Genomic DNA, 17,187 nt, shown 5'->3' on the forward strand with positions numbered 1-17,187 from the left:
AAAACAATCACCAAAAAGATAAGCGTTTTTTTTTTTATTTTTACTTGCAATGTAGAGCCCTGCATACTTCTTTTCAAGTTAACTCTTTTGTAGTTTTGATTACAATAGATCTGAATGAATGAACCTTGTAAGGGAGGGGCACTAAGCATTGCCCTGTTAATAATGAATTTCTTTGGGGTTTTTTTATAACATGCTACATTTCTCTCTTGCGGTTAGAAATATCAGGAATTTTTTTTTCTTTTTTTCAACATCAGCCTAAAAGAATCGTAATGAAGGAATCGGAAAATTAAGGTATTTTTTAACGATGCGATTCCGATACCTCCCAAAATACACGATTCTTACGATTAACGATTCCGATTAATCGTCCCACCACTAATTTCTAACATTTTTACCAACTCAATGTTTGAAAAATTAAAGAGAAATGTAATTTAAATATACAAATAAGTGAGACAAATTTAAATTTGTGTAATACCGAATAGTTTAAAATAACTAATCACATAAGAGAATGACAAGCTTTCTTAAGAAAGAATATAAGAGATGAAAACCAAACCAAAAACCGAGGTAAAAAAAAAAAAAATCAATATCCAAAATAAAATTGCAATACTGCCTGACATTTTACATGATCACTGCATTAAACGCCAAGAAGTATTGTGCTCAAATTGGGTTAAAAGAAATCGATAATTGGACATCAACTTAATACTAAATGCAGTAGAATTGTTCTATAATTGATTGTTACTGTACAATAATGTGGTGGCTAAGGTGAAAAAAAATTCTTGAAGATCATGAGCAAGTTTTTTTAATAGAAAATATTAGGCTTTTCCCAATTTAGATGTTGCCTGGCTCAGTAGGGTTAGAACCATTATTTATCTACCAAATCTTTTAAATGATAGAAATATTAAGCGAAAAGGTTATAAAATAAATATGGATATGTTGGGCATTTCACCTTTGAAATAAAAGTCAATATTTTTCAACTCGGTTTGGAATGTAAAAGCTACAATTGCTTTCTGAGATTGCAAAATATTCATATATGTTTATCCAGAATAATGTAAAATTACCAGATAGCCTTATTTGGGATATTTTGATAAAATACAATAGTGGAGTAGGTTATCTCAATATTTCATAAGAATCTTTCACTTAGTGATACAAGCACCAAGTGAAAGATTGTTTCAGCAATCTGCCCCACTAACAATGACAACTTCTATAAACTTTAATACTAACAATTTATTACTATATCCAACAGAATAAAAAAAAGGGGGGGGGGGGTCCAGAATTGTCACTATATTAAAAAAAAAAAAAAAAAAGAAAAAAAGAAAAAAGAAAAAAAGAAAAAAGAAAAAAAGAAAAAAGAAAAAAGAAAAAAAGAAAAAAGAAAAAAGAAAAAAGAAAAAAAGAAAAAAAGAAAAAAAGAAAAAAAAAAGAAAAAAAAGAAAAAATCTGTATGATGTGCATACCAGGGATGAAATCAAAACATAACATTTCAAAAATTACATAAATTGTGCAAGTATTTTTTTTTTAAAAGAAAATTACCGTATATTTCGGCATATAAGACGAGGTACAAAATTGCAAATTTTCATTCATATATATATATATATATATATATATATATATATATATATATATATATATATATATATATAATTTAAAGGAGATTAGAACAATAGTCTAAAGAGCTGAGTGTATTTTAATGTAATAGTGAAATTACTAGTTTAATTAAAATACAGGAAAGAAAAAGTGCTCGTAATTTAGATATATAATAAGCTCGATAGGTAAATATCCTAGAGCTAATTTAATATTTAGTAATGTGATTGATAATTTAAAATTTAACAATCAAATTATAATTAAATTAAAAATCCGTTTCATAAGAAGGAACAACAACAAATGAATTATTTGTACGATCGTTTCGGAAAATAGTGTTTTTATTGTGATAGACATCAAGTTACGGACAATAATTATTACATATAGTTTTTTAATAAACAAGGTTTCCTCATCAGCAAATTGTGAAGGGTTTTTATTAAATTTAAAAGACACCATAAATAAACCTAGCATTAAAAGTAAGGCAGATGTATCTGGAAAAAATTAAAATAAAGGTCTGGATTTAAAATTGATAAGAAAATTAATATATTAATATTATTAAAACTACTCTATCCAACTATATTTGGCAACTCAAAAATAGCAATATTTCTTTCAACTTGAAATGGAGAGTAATTGAATCTTGCAAACCATATAAACCAGGAGATAAATTCTGTGCACTATGTACAAAAGAGACCCTAAAAATTTTGAAATATGAAGATATAAAAAATGCAACCACCCTATTAAGTTCAAGACAGGAACTAATCTTCACATGCAGTCATAAACGTTGGTTTAAATTTAATAAATATAAACCACCTTAAATCATTAAAAATTACTTATTAGTAAAAATAGATTACAATTTTTTTTTTTTCTGTAATAAATTAAGTTAGACAAATTATCCCCCTTGCACCCTTTAATTAAAGAAAATGACTAATTATCCCCCTTGCATTATGTAATTATACAAATAACATTAATTTACAATTTCTTTCGAATTATAAACCGTGGCGTCTTTAAATCAAAAGTATGCTAGCGGAAATAAATTATTGCACGGGCGTCCTTTTTGAAAATTCATCATTCGATAAGGTGAAAAGCTATAGCAAACATCTATATGAGTACTTTAACCATAGTTCCTGATTTCAAAAGACGAAAAATTAAAAGGTAAATATTTGTACCTATATTTTTATGTATATATCTGTATATCTATGTATATGTATATGTGTCTTTTTTCATATATATGCATGTATATATTTGTGTATGTATGCATGTATAATATTGTACTTAAACCAAATTTATAATTTAAATTCAAATTTATATTTTACTCTATTTCTTTTCTATCTCTAACCCATATTAATTTTCTCGTGATGACGAACGGTTCTACGCATGCGCCAGATGACGTCATGACCTGATTTACTTTAAATAGTTGAAAAACTGACTAAATTTCATGTAAGTCGCGTTAGGTCAGTTGATTAGCGCGTTGGTTCATTATCTAAACGTTTTGGGTTCGAATCGTGGTGCGAGATGTCTTTTTTTTTTCGATTTTTTAAATTTAAATATTGAACCAGTGTTATTTAAGCCATTTTTCACGTAACGTTCGTTTTTCTGTGTTTTTTTTTTTTTTTTAATACTTCGCTTATCCACCCCCGACCACACACCCAAAACACCCGGGTACCCACCGATTTTTTTAAATTTTAATATCGAAACAGGCTTATTTAAGCCATTTTTCACGTGTTCATTTTTATCGTTCGTTTGCCTTACATTAGTTTTTTTTGTGTTATTTTTTCGATGTTTTGATTACCCCCTCCCACTTAAGTTTTAACGTTTTCTTTTTTTACTTCGCTTATAACAAACAAACCTGGTCATTGACGTCGTCGTAAAGCTCGACGACTTCCGTGTGCGTACCTGTCAATTTGGTTCTTACTTAAATAAATTCAAACATCTTTCAGTAACTCATTCTGGCTGGCCGATTTTATTTTCAAACTTCGCCTCAAGGCTTCGGGTTCGATCCTACCAACTTTACCACCCTCCCCCTCGGTTTCTTTTTTTATTTAACACCACACACACCTCCAAACACCCGGGCAACGCCGGGTATCCCCGCTAGTATATATATAAAAGGCAAAACGCGTGCAAAAGTTTTTGTATTTCCAAAAAAGACTTTTTGCCGGGGTTCGTGGACTATCGCTTAGAACTTCTTGTATACCCTGTAGATCATAATATGTACGAATTGCGAACGCTCGTCATTGCTATATTTATTTATGTCGACTTTTCAAAATTGCTATTTCGGCTTCTCGTGTTGCTGGAGCTTTTTTGTATAAAAGCGAAACTGAGGCACAGTTCTCGGCCTACGGGCCAGGAAAGTCCAGAAAGCAATGAATGTTTGGTCAATGTCGGTTTTATCGTCATATCAGACAATTGCTTTCATTTGGACACTCCTCTAATAAAAAAAAAAAAAAAAAAAAAAAAAACCCAAAGAACTATCCCACAGTAAAATTAAGTGCGGATTTGACCTCTTTAAACACGCACTTAAAAACTGTCTTGCAGAAATAGTTAACTTCGGAATAGCGTGATGTTTGACCTCAATTTAAACTTAGTCACATTAATCGCTAAATTTAACATTGCTCCCGTTGCCATAGCACAGGTGTATGTCGTCAGCCTATTGGCCTCAAGGCTCCGGATTCGAGCCTATCTGCCCCCCCCCCTTTTTCTTTTGCGGCTACAAAAGATTCTTTTTACCATTTTTAAAAATCGCTATTTTTTTTGTTTTATTTTTTTATAATTTAACATCGTTTTTTTAATATTAAACAGGGTTAAGTTTCCTTTTTGTTCTGCTTTACCCCCTCCCCCCAACACACACACACACACCTAAAAACAACCGGGCTATGCCAAGTACCTCCACTAGTATGTATCAAAAAGGCAAACAAAACGCGCAAGAGTTTTTGTATGTCCAAGAAAGGCTTTTTTTTCGGGGGGAGGGGGGATTACTATCGCTCAGAACTTTATATACCCTGTAGATCATAATATGTATGAATTGCGAACGCGCGTCGCTGTTAGATGTATTTATGGCAACTTTTACACGATTCTTGCTATTTCGGTCAGTCTTTTGTTGATTCGGCTTTTTTTTATAAAAGCGAAACTGGTGTGAAACTAAGGCGTGGTCCTCGGGTTCCAGCCTACCTCCCCCAAAAACTTTTTTTGCTGTTTTTTTTTGTTTGTTTTTTTTTTTTTAAATTTGTTTTCGAGTCTACCTTCCTACCAAAACCTTTTCTTTTTTTATCTACCCCCCCCCAAACACGCTTCCAAACACCCGAGCAACACTGGGTACCCTGCTAGTTATAGATAAAAATAAAATTTTAACTATATACATTGAAAAATATTCTAATTAAATAAGCATTTTTTATTATAACAAAATAAGGGTATTAAATTTTTTAGATCATGATCATCATGATTAACTTTTTTATAATCTTCAAAATTACAGAAATTAAGGTATAATGTTACAATTTTTGGTCAATTTTTACGACGTGCCCCAATGTATTATAAACACCATAAACCCCCATGTTAACGGCTTTCAGAATAACCTCCCTCCCAACCTTCCCATGTTAAGAACGGCTTTCGAGATTTGGGGGGGTATTCCGAAAGCTGTTCCTAACATGAGGAAGTTGGGATGCTTATAATACGCTGGGGCACGTCGTAAAAATTGACCCAATTTTTCTATGAATTCAAAAATAAAATGAAACTTTTTACATTTTGGATTTCCATAGAAATTCTGCATGGCCATGATCTTGTGACTGACCAAACGTCAGTTTGTGCTACTAAACTCTTGCTAATTTTTATTAACACAAAAAAAAAAATAAGAAAAGCATTTCTTTTTTTAGTATCTGAAAATCTTAATTTACTAATTATCTTTGAATTAGTTGCAGAAATCATTCAATGAATTTAAATAGGCACCGCCAAAAATGGCCGCAAAATCAAGTTGTTGTTGTTGTTGTTTTTTAAAACGAAATTACATTTATTAAAATCCATTATTTCTGAGTAACTTTTTTTTTCCAGAAAGATAAAACCCTGAATTTTATCATATAGAAAACAGAATACTGTAAAACTTTTTCTACTATTTTTAATTAAATTTTAAAATGTTAAATTTTCCCCAAAAGTTAACAATTGACATTTTTTGTCTTGCACAAAAAACGTACATAAATATTTAAAAAAAAAGAAAGGTTTTTGAAATAATTTATTTATTTATTGTCTAACTAAGATTTAGGATGATTTTCTAAGAGAATATGCAAAAATATTATAATATAAGTACCTGGATTTCAAATAATTCCACTTATTCATATAGGTAACCAGTTATTTCGCGTCGATCTAGAGTCTAGATCGACACTGTTTACGTTTGCGTTTGATAAGAAGAAAACTATGGAAGACCAAACAGGTCAAAAAAACTTATTTTTCAGTGACGAAAATTTCAATGTATTATTAAGCTGAGGCTGGCCAGTACCAGATGGGTGACCATTTGTATGAGTTTGGTTTTTAATGTGTGCGGGTCAGGCTCCCCAAAATGGGGTGGGGGGCAATTTAAAGCAGAATAAAAAAAAATTATTTCAGCGCGTTTGGTCCACCATAGTCGAAAGGCGGCAAACGTTTTCAAACGGGATCGAAAAAAAAATGATGCTATTTTTAACACAAAGGGCACAATATTTATCGAATTTTTTTTTTGTATCGATTATTCAAAGCATGCCCTGTTTAATAATGGTCATGCATTATTCGGCTCGCTAAAAAAAAAAAATTGTTAATTTATTTATCAAAAATTTTAAAATGGATTTTTTCGTATAAATATTAAAAAAATTTTTTTTTTGTTTTGCTTAACTTAAATTAATTATTTTACTTAACATATTCACCCAATTTCACACTTCAAAACTCAAAAGCGGGATAATTAAACACAATCGAAGTTCTGATATTCAGACGTCAAAATATGGTATGCAAACAATTTTTTTTTTTTTTAATCTATAATTCTGTTCCTTACAACAACACAATATCTTGTGTTCAGTTTCAGATGATTATTTTAAGCATATTTGTTCCCACTTCAAAACAGGGGGGGGGGGTGTAAGAAAAAAAATATAAATATCGTTTATAAAAAATAAGTACACTGTTATAAAGTTCATTCTTCTCCTAATAATCGCTGAAAATTTCGTATTGATCGGATAATTACCTGATTTTTAGTAGATTTTTAAAAAGACTGTCCGTCAAAAAGTACTGACCTGCCCCCAGTTTTGGCGGTGCCTAAATTTAAACTTCAAATTTAGCTGCATTTTTGCGTTTTCTTAGCCGCCATGGTAACATTTTTCAGTTATAAACTTTTTTTTCTCTTAAGAGATTACCTGGAAATTATCCTTCAAACACAATCAAGAAGTAATCATAAACTTGTTTTTTAAAAAATTATAAACCTGTTTTTATAACTAATCGGCCCTATAATCTAACAGCATTTTTTGCACGTACCATTGTACTTTTTACCAACAACTTAATTGATATAGAGAAGTCTAAATCATGTCATTTTGACATGGTATCTTACATTAATTTTAATTACATTTCTCATCATATAATGTCAATATCATGCTTTGCTTCGGTCAGTCGAATACTATTTTAGAACAATAAATAATAGGTACGGGCAAAATGAATGCCGATGCTCAAAATGTATAAACATTTTGACCCCTCCCTTTACTAAAAAAAACAAAAAAAAACACCAAAAATCAGGAAATTAACCGATTTTAATGAAATTTTCAGTATTTATCAAATGATGATCGCAATATAATAAACTAATTATTTTTTATTTAAATCCGAGTGGAAATGTATTATTTTGTGTAAACAAAAAATACCTTTACTAACCTTATAGTTTTCAGTAGTAAATAAAAAAATTCAAGACTTTATTTTTCCTTTTTTTATATAAACAAAGCATCATAATTTTTATAGGAACACCACGAAAAAAGCCCCTAAATCCGTATTAATGAATTCTATATAACTCGAAGAAAAATGAATTTCTCGAACTACCGCATTGTTTATTTAATATTTTCACAAAAAAAAAAAAAATATAATTGTAAAAAATATTTCTACCTTTTTTTTTTTTTTTTTTTTTTTTTTTTTTAATTACGGGTTTCGCATAATTTTTATACGCAAGATTTCAATTTCCTTGCTAGCACGAATGTGAAACTTTCGGCGTAACATTTTATATAATATTGAACAATAATTAAGAAAAAAATTTTTAAATAGGAACATAGAAAAATAATTAAAAAATTCAAAAATTAATACAAATGTTCAAAAAAGGAATGTACGGATGATGCGCGACTGGGGGGAAACTTCCTCCTTTTAATTACATGACGTCATTTCACAGTCTTTCGACTGCCTGAAATTTTGGGCCTTCGTAATTTTCGTGTTTACAAAATTTTAGTTTGTCGCGTTTTGCGAACGGCAGAATCTGAGAATCACTCGGTTGCACAAACAAGGCGTTTTATTTATTTATTTAAATAATATCTTAGGACTTTACTAATTATCTTTGAAATAGACCTAGAAAACTAATATTTATCTTTTAAAGGATTTTTTACAATGAATTTATTTAACTTCAAAATTTAACTGAATTGGGTAGTTCGCCGTGAAAACATTTTTCAAAACTTGTTTTTTTTTTTTGTTTTTTTTTGTTTTTTTCACGTGTACAAATATTTTTTTTCCTTTAGGAAATTAACTTTAGTCTCTAATCTTTCAAATACAATCAAAAAGTAGTCGGAAACCTACAAAAAAATTATAATAAATCGGCTTTCAAAACTAGGTCCCCCATTTTTGTCCGTACCTAGAAAATAAGACGTAATATTGTCACTTTCCGACTTAAACAAAATGGTGTTGGACTGTTGGTGTTCAGAGAATAGTTTTATGTAAAAATGGAAACTGACTGAAAGTAAAACGAAATTAGCATACTACTACTACTATTACTCAATACCGATTTTGGGTTTGTATTACTGTACACATAGATTCGAATAAGTTGTCAAAACAACAAATATATAGCAAATAAATGTTATCAAAGGCAAGATAAGTTACTTTTCTACCTAACTGGATATATTTTTTGTGTTTTTATTCAGTGTAACATGTTTATTCAGCTCGAAAAACATGCAGTGTTTACCGATGTATTGGAAATTCAAAATGGCGGCTGACTCTCTCTCGGAGAGGGGAAGTTTGGGAAAAGGTATTATAAATAATAAACTAGACAAAATACTGTTAGAAATTCGTTCAATATATGTTACCGTGACATAAGTTGACATATATTCGGTTGTTTTTTAATAGTATTTTGTCTAGTTTATTATTTATAACATTTTTTCCCAAACTTACCGTGTTAAACAGACAGTCGGGCGCCATTTTGAATTTTCCAATACATATTACATCGGTAAACACTGCATGTTTTTCGAGCTGAATAAACATGTTACACTGAATAAAAACACAAAAAATATATCCAGTTAGGTAGAAAAGTAACTTATCTTGCCTTTGATAACATTTATTTGTTATATATTTGTTTTTTGACAACTTTTTCGAATCTATGTGTACAGTAATACAAACCCCCGATTTTTATTGATTAATATTAAAAACAGCCAAAAATACATAAATGGGCCATTTTTTTTAGAAGTTTTTGATAAATTTAATATCTTGTTTATTAAATTGTTAGGTGAAAGTACAGAATAGTTATACCACATCGCAATGTAAGAATGGGTTTCTAAATAACGTCATTATTTCAGCACGATCTGTGTTCTGCATAAGTACTTAAAAAAAAAAAAGAAAAAAGATTTAAAAAGAAAAAAGATTTAAAAAAAAAAAAAGAAAAAAGATTTAAAAAAAAAAAAGAAAAAAGATTTAAAAAAAAAAAAAGAAAAAAGATTTAAAAAAAAAAAAAAGAAAAAAGATTTAAAAAAAAAAAAAAGAAAAAAGATTTAAAAAAAAAAAAAAAAGAAAAAAGATTTAAAAAAAAAAAACCTGGGTTTAAAAACAAACGTAAACAGACTTAATTTTTTTTTTTTTTAATATCAACAAACTAAAATGAGAAGGCGTCGACTTGTTATTTCTTTAAAAAATATTTCATTTCGCAAACATTATAATTTTCTCTATTTGTTAAGCATAAAATTGAACATTTACAAATTTGTAGAGGATAATTTTTACAGCCTACAACCATCTTGAGATAAACAAAATGAAATATAACGTTCAGCTGAGAAAGAAAAAAAAATGGCGTACAACGGTGGACAAAGTATACGTTGTTGCTAATAACAGGTTTAAGAAAAAAAAAAAAAAAAAAAGACTGTAGCAAAGTAATTAGTCAAAATATAACTTTAAGACGAGGGAATAGGTAACTGGAATCACTAATCTCAGTCCCAGAAAGGAAAACGGTTGTATTGCTAACTTATCAAGAAGAAGAATTTGGGTCAATGACATGAATGACGTAACAAGTCGAACTAAAAAAAATAAATAAATAAAAAGCAAAAACATTAAAGAATACAATTTTTCAGAAAAAAATTGTTCATGAAAATTATAAATCCGATTAGAATTTTTGTGACTATATTTATAAAACAAAAGCAAATACAATTTACCTTTCGAAATATTCAGCTTTGAAGATTATATATATATATGACGTGACAGACACGAACAGAAAAAAATACAGCTGAGATTATTTTTATTTTACGGATATTATTTTTCAAAATTTTTATATTTCTACTGAATCTGAACAGAATTATCGTTTTTAAACCCTAACCCAAAGTTTTAAGTTTGGGTTCGACAAAAGTCGGTTTGATTCGATTCAAATTCTGTGGAAACAAACTTATTTTACATGATTTGTATCAAACTATAATTTTCATCTTTGTTGTCATATTCACATTTCGGTCAATGTGACCTCGAAGTTAAAAAGTTGAACAGAGTTTCACAAGTTCAAGTTTTAAAAGTGGTACCTGAAGAAAGTCGGAAGGTTGTCAATATAATAACCAAGATGAGAATATTAGTCCGAATAATCCAAACTATTCATAGAGTTATCTTTTTACCTAGACTAGTGGTTCCTCCAATAAATGCCGTTTCGGGTACACTAAATGAGGTCCTTATGCAGAATAAAGATCGTGCTATTTTTTTTTTTTTTTTTTTTTGAGGTAGGATTTTCAAGCTAAATTCAATTGTTACGTTGATTAAATTAGATGAAAGTACAGGATAGTTACAAAAAGCCCTCCCCATGTTTATAATGGCGTTCGAAATATTTCAGCACGATCCGTATTCTGCATAAGTACTCCAAATTAACACTTTATTTTTACCTATAAACTAATACTTGTACTTTGAACGAAGAATAGTAGACACTGATCATGATCTAGAAAAGGAAGTAGCAGAAGGGTATCTAATTGAAAGCTGAATTTGGGACGTTAAAACCTACACGGTATCGCCTTTAAAATGACTAATAGGTTTTCGGATATGCTGAAAAGTGAAAATGAATATCGCATTTAAATTTTCGGTATTTTTTTACGACTTGCCCCAACGTAGTATAATCACACCAACACCATATTAAGGGCTTTTGGAATAAACATTCCAACCTCATGTTAAGAACGGCTTTCGAGGTTGGGGGCGTGTTTATTCCGAAAGTCGTTCTTACCAGGTGGAGGTTGGAGGTGTTTATAATACTCTGAGGCACTAATAGTTTTAGATTGCTTAATATCTGGCAAATTTGTGTTTGTATTGATATACAGATTCGAAAAAAAAAAAAAAAAAAAAAAAAAAATTTATATAACAAGTAAATGTTATCAAAGGCAAGATTAGTTACTTTTTTTTACCTAACTGGATATTTTTTAGTGTTTTTATTTAATGTAAAATGTTTCTTCAGCTAGAAAAACAGTGTTTACCGATGTATTAGAAAAATTAAAAATAACATTTAGAAAGCCATTATAAGTTTGTTTTTTTTTTTTACTGTTTTGTAACTATTTTGCAATTTCACATTACAATTGAAAAGATATTGTAATACTCGAATTTAAATAAAAAAAAAAAAAAAGGTACTCATGCAGAGAGTGATCCGTGCTGAAATAATATTTAAAAGCCATGTTAACATGGGGATGGGGGGGGCGTTTTGTACCAATTCTGTACTTTAACCTTACAATTGAATAAAAAACAAAAAAAAAAACACAACTTTAATTAAACGTGAAAATACAATTTAAAAAATAGCGCGGATCATTCTCTGCATTAACACCAAAAATAAAAAATAAATAAATAACACAGTAACAAGTGCATAAGCACCAAATTTAAGAAACGCTTAGTATAATAGCTCTACTGCTATCTGATTTATGACCACAGTTGAAATGAACCGTACTACTCAACTATTGCCTATAAACTTCAGTTTTACCTAGAAATTGCTTGCTATCCGTCAATTACAGATTTCAAATACACATTAGAATGTCGAAGTGTACGACGTAAGCACTAAGCAGTGACGTTCATTTTGCATTTCATCATTAGTATATTTATTTATATGAAAAAAAAAAAAAAAAAAAAAAAAAAAAATTGGCCGCCGCGGCGCCGCGCCGCGCTGTCTTTGTAACCACGAGAAATTCGAAAATGATTTTGAAGCCTTTGAGTGGTCAATTACAAAGTAATTTCTGGACAGAATTAAAGTATAGTATAGTTCAACTGTGCTTCTAAACTAAATAAAATCGGATTTATAGACCGTGTGACTACGGTATTTGCATCAACACAACAAAAACCACTAATAAATTTAACTGCAAAGAAAACAAAAATTACCTAACATACGGAATTGGGCGGACGTAAACGAGAATCACCCCCCCCCCTCTTATAATTTTGATCGGTATTCTGCAGCTTTTTTTTTTTTTTTTTTTTTTTTTTTTTTACGGCCTAACCCAGCAAAGGATAAACAACCCCAATCCCCCCATGTTAAGAACGGCTTTCGGAATAAACACCCAAACTGGAAAACTATACTACATACTAAAACATACTATAAAAATTATAGGGGGTGATTATTCTCGTTCAGGTTTGCCCGGTATTGTTTTGTTATTAAATTATTAATTGAACCGTACTGTTATAAAAACTAGAATTAATTTTAGTTAAGATAATGTTTTAAATGGCAGCCATCTTAAAAGCTGAAAAACCGAAAACATGTAAATAAATCGTTTTTTTTTTTTTTTTTTTATTATGACGCAAGTTTGTTTAATTTTATATCGAACGGTAGCGCAATTAAAAATCGAGGACGGATATGCGTGTGTGAAAAAGTGCACCAAAACAAATGAAATCGTTACCTGTCTTCTTATCTCCTGTGTTGGTCTTCACGGGGACCGGAGAATGTCGGTTGATTGGTTTCTTTTCCATATTCCCTTCGTCTAACATCTACTGTCACTATTACGGACAAGGGGTCGGCTAGGTGATCTCCTGGCTTGGCCAAGGAGGGTCCGACACCTCCGGCAAGTCGGGCCAAAGACCCTCCTCCTTCAACAGAGAATTTTTTAGACTTGCTTCCTCGTAAAGACACCATTTTTCAAAGATCCATCTTGAAACAGACAAAAAAGATGAAAAAGAAATGTATCTCAGTTGAGTTACAAGTCAGTAAGATGATTTAGTTGAAGGAAGAAGTAAAGAATCCCTCACTTGGGGGTGATTCTGTCCCCCAAAACCTTTGCTGGTCGTTAGTAAACGCCCCAAATGGCGATCGGAAGACCGCAGTAACTAACACTACTAATGGCGACCATGCGCCCTGTCTGTCCAATTCTCGTCTCTTTTCACCAACTCTCGTTTATTTTTTTCGTAACGTGAAAAAACGAGATTTCGTCAAACTCCGCCAAATTTAAATTTTTAAATCTAAAAAAACGACGTCGTCGTCGTCGTCGATCTTTAAAGAAAAAAAAGCAATAAAACAAAAAGCTGGAAAACGTAAGTTTAATCGATTTTAATTAATTATTTGATATAATATAATTCGTTTGAATACAAATTAAGTATTCAAATTTTTGCGTTCATCCATACAAACGCATAAGTAACAATAAATATTGGTTATACAATTTATTTTCCGTTTCCGTAAAAAGGATAATTTCTGCAAAATAAATCTTTGTGTGTGTGTGTGTGTGTGTGTGTGTGTGTGTGTTTTTAGAATATTGTCTCCCTCAACATTAGAAAGTGGTTTTGAAATATTTAACTTGGCGAATTATTTATGGTTAAAATTAAAATCTATTGACCAAAGTTAATAATATTGTGTTTTTCGTTTTTGTGCGATAGAGTACCGACTTGCCTTTACAAAGTAGATTTTTAGGGGTATTCAGGTCTGTTTTAAATTTAAAATTGCATGCGCGCACGCGAAAACAAACATGGCCACCAGTGAAAACAAGATAATAAAGGTCTTAATATCATAAAAACTACTTATCAGCGATAATTTTAAATGTGATATTCGTTTGTACCTTAGCGCACATATTGACCCAAAACGCTAAAGTTGTTTTTGTACTGTTAACTTAAACAAAAAATTATTTTAGGAATTGTATTGATAAACGCTCATGTTTATTTTTTATCTAGCGTGGTGGGTAAACGGCAGACGTTGTCGAGTGTCCCCCCCCCCTGTAAATTCTACAATTTTTACTTTTTGGGGGAATTTTTTACGATAGACAACAGAACAAAAAAGTAAAAAAACAAATATGTACTCCTTGAACGTTGAGTTCCATGGTGACCAGTATAAAAAAAAACACGCGTCGCTCCCTTCCTGACGCAAAAGCGCACGTAACATTTTTTTTTAATTTATTTACTGACGTTGTCGTAGTAACTAAACGATTATTTGTCACATTATTTAGGGTTTGTATTATAGATTCGAAAAAGTTGTCAAAAAACAAATATATAACAAATAAATGTTATCAAAGGCAAGATAAGTTACTTTTCTACCAAACTGGATATAATTTTCGTGTTTTTATTCAATTTAACATGTTTATTCAGCTCGAAAAGCATACAGTGTTTACCGATATATTGGAAAACTCAAAATGGCGGCCGACTCTCTCTTTAACACGGTAAGTTCGGAAAAAGGTGTAATAAATAATAAACTAGACAAAATACTGTCAGAAATTTGCTCAATATATGTTACCGTGACATAACTTGACATATATTCGATAGTTTTTTAATAGTATTTTGTCTAGTTTATTATTTATTACACCTTTTTCCGAACTTACCGTGTTAAAGAGACAGTCGGCCGCCATTTTGAATTCTCCAATATATCGGTAAACACTGTATGCTTTTCGAGTTGAATAAACACGTTAAATTGAATAAAAACACGAAAATTATATCCAGTTTGGTAGAAAAGTAATTTATCTTGCCTTTGATAACATTTATTTGTTATATATTTGTTTTTTGACAACTTTTTCGAATCTATGTGTACAGTAATACAAACCCCATTAGGGTATTTATTTTGAAAAAAGTTTTACTCTTTATGAATATTAAAAGAAAAAAAGTTACTAAACATTTATTAATGTCTCACTTTTACAGACATTTCTTTTTAAATTTCTTTTTAAATGACTTTTATCGACTTTTTTTTAATAGCATTTGCGGATGGGTATGCTGACATTTGCTATTTTAATTTCTTTTTAAATGACGACTTTATCGACTTTTTTTTAATAGTATTTGCGGATGGGTAAAAAACGAAAAAAATAACAACCATTTACTGACAATTTCTCGGTATCTTGACTTTGATAACATTTATTTGTTAAAAATATTTGTAAAAGTGAGAAATTATCAGTAAATGATTTAGTTACTTTTTTTTTTCGTTTTTTACTCATCCGCAAATGCTATTAAAAAAAAGAAAGTTGATAAAAATGTCAGTATACCCATCCGCAAATGCTACTAAAAAAAGTCGATAAAAGTCATTTAAAAAGAAATTTAAAAACAAATGTCTGTAAAAATGAGACATTATTAATAAATGTTTAGTAACTTTTAATATTCATAAAGAGAAACTTTTTTTTCAGAATAAACAATTAATGTGGCAGATAATCGTTTAGTTACTACGGCAACGCAACATCAGTAAATAAAAAAGTGTAACGTGACGTGCGCTTGCCGCTTGCGTCAGGAAGGGAGCGACGCGTGTTTTTTTTATGCTGGTCGCCATGGAACTCAACGCCCAAGGAGTACCAACAAATATATAACAAATAAATGTTACCAAGCTAGAGGAGATTTTGGTGTTTTAACTTATTTTAAAGCGTTTATTCAGTTCGAAAAATAAGTAGTATCAACTATAAAATCACCCAATAAATGTTACCATGACATTTATTGTGTGGAGTTATATCAATATTTTGTCTAATTTTCTATTTTTGAGTGATTAGCCAAATTACAAAGATGTACTTCTCTTATGTCGGACATTTTTCTTGTTCTCACGTAACACTTGACACTACTTTCAAACGCTTTAAAATAAGTTAAAACACTAAAAACTTATCCAGCTAGGTAGATTTGGTAATGTTTATTTGTTATATACTTGTTTTTTGGCCACTTTTTGTTGTTTATAGTAAAAAAATGCCCTATTTTTGTACTAAGTACGGATTTTTACATTGTACATGCATTCATCCCTTTATTGCATGTCAGATTTTAATGCTTGTGTAGATTGGTGATCTTTTAAACCAATGCATTTCAGGTGAAAACATTATTACGTGTGAACATGTAGCAGTATCAGAATTTTTGTAGGAATTTTTGACACCCCTAACACGAAACTGCGAATACAATATAAAAATCTCGTAATTTCTCTGTTAAAAGTGGGTTGTTTATTTTCTTTATGGATTATACTTCCAAAATAAACTATTACAGTTGTTTTAAAAGTAATAGAAATTTTTTTTTTTTTTTTTAAAAACAGTAATGAATTTTCCGAACTCAATATTTTTCAATTTTTAAACTTTAAAAATCTATCAAAATTTTTCTATTGATTCTATTTTTACGATATTTTCAGGGTCAATGTGAAATTTTATGTTCTTTCCAATAAACCGAATATAATATTTTAGACAAACGTTTTTTTTTAAATTCACGCGACCCCCCCCCCCATGTGTCACCCATTTTGAAATGTCTATTAAAAAGTAAATAATTAATTTATGTCGGGGAGTTTTATATATCACAAATTGAAGAGAAAAGGTCAATAAATAATATATTCAAATTTAAAACAAAAAAAAAAATCGCTTTTTTAGAAATTTACCTGTAAAGTCCGAAGTTTAAAATCTTATTTTATAAGAACATGTTTTTTTTTTGTCTTTTTTTGTCTTTTTTTTTTTTTTAATGAAACCTTGGTCCTTGCTCCTTTAATTGAAAAAATAATTAGGGCTTGAATTACATTTTTCGAGGAGTTATAAGCTTGGAAAGACAGGGGGTCGAATAATTCACGCCTCTCATTTTGAAATGTCTATTAAAAAGTAAATAATTAATTATGTCGGGGAGTTTTATATATCACAAATTGAAGAGAAAAGGTCAATAAATAATATATTCAAATTTAAAACAAAAAAAAAAAATCGCTTTTTTAGAAATTTACCTGTAAAGTCCGAAGTTTAAAACCTTTTTTTTTAAAAAAAAAAACACATTGTTTTTTTTTTTTAATAAAACCTTGGTCCTTGCTCCTTTAATTGAAAAAAAAAATTA

At 29.8% G+C, this 17,187-nt stretch overlaps 2 protein-coding genes across 3 annotated transcripts in view; one reads left to right on the forward strand and one right to left on the reverse strand.

The window, feature by feature from the left end:
- The window catches only part of LOC145248065 (E3 ubiquitin-protein ligase RNF10-like), a 58,509-nt gene extending 45,162 nt beyond the window's left edge, over window positions 1-13,347 (reverse strand). The window contains exon 1 of the mRNA XM_080109870.1: window positions 12,855-13,347. Coding sequence (XP_079965996.1) covers window positions 12,855-12,942 — 88 coding nt within the window. The 5' untranslated portion in view covers window positions 12,943-13,347. The remainder of the gene's footprint in view (window positions 1-12,854) is intronic.
- LOC145248134 (uncharacterized) overlaps window positions 13,326-17,187 on the forward strand; it is a 30,207-nt gene continuing 26,345 nt past the window's right edge. Inside the window, exon 1 of one of the 2 annotated variants that reach the window (XM_080109988.1) lies at window positions 13,326-13,482. The gene's annotated coding sequence lies outside the window, so the exon portion shown is untranslated. Of the gene's footprint in view, window positions 13,483-16,045; window positions 16,076-17,187 lie in introns of those variants that run through there. The other variant, XM_080110068.1, reaches the window with a different exon arrangement.

Source organism: Euprymna scolopes, chromosome 1 (assembly GCF_053919585.1).
Source record: "Euprymna scolopes isolate OS-2025 chromosome 1, ASM5391958v1, whole genome shotgun sequence".
NCBI lineage: Eukaryota > Metazoa > Mollusca > Cephalopoda > Sepiida > Sepiolidae > Euprymna > Euprymna scolopes.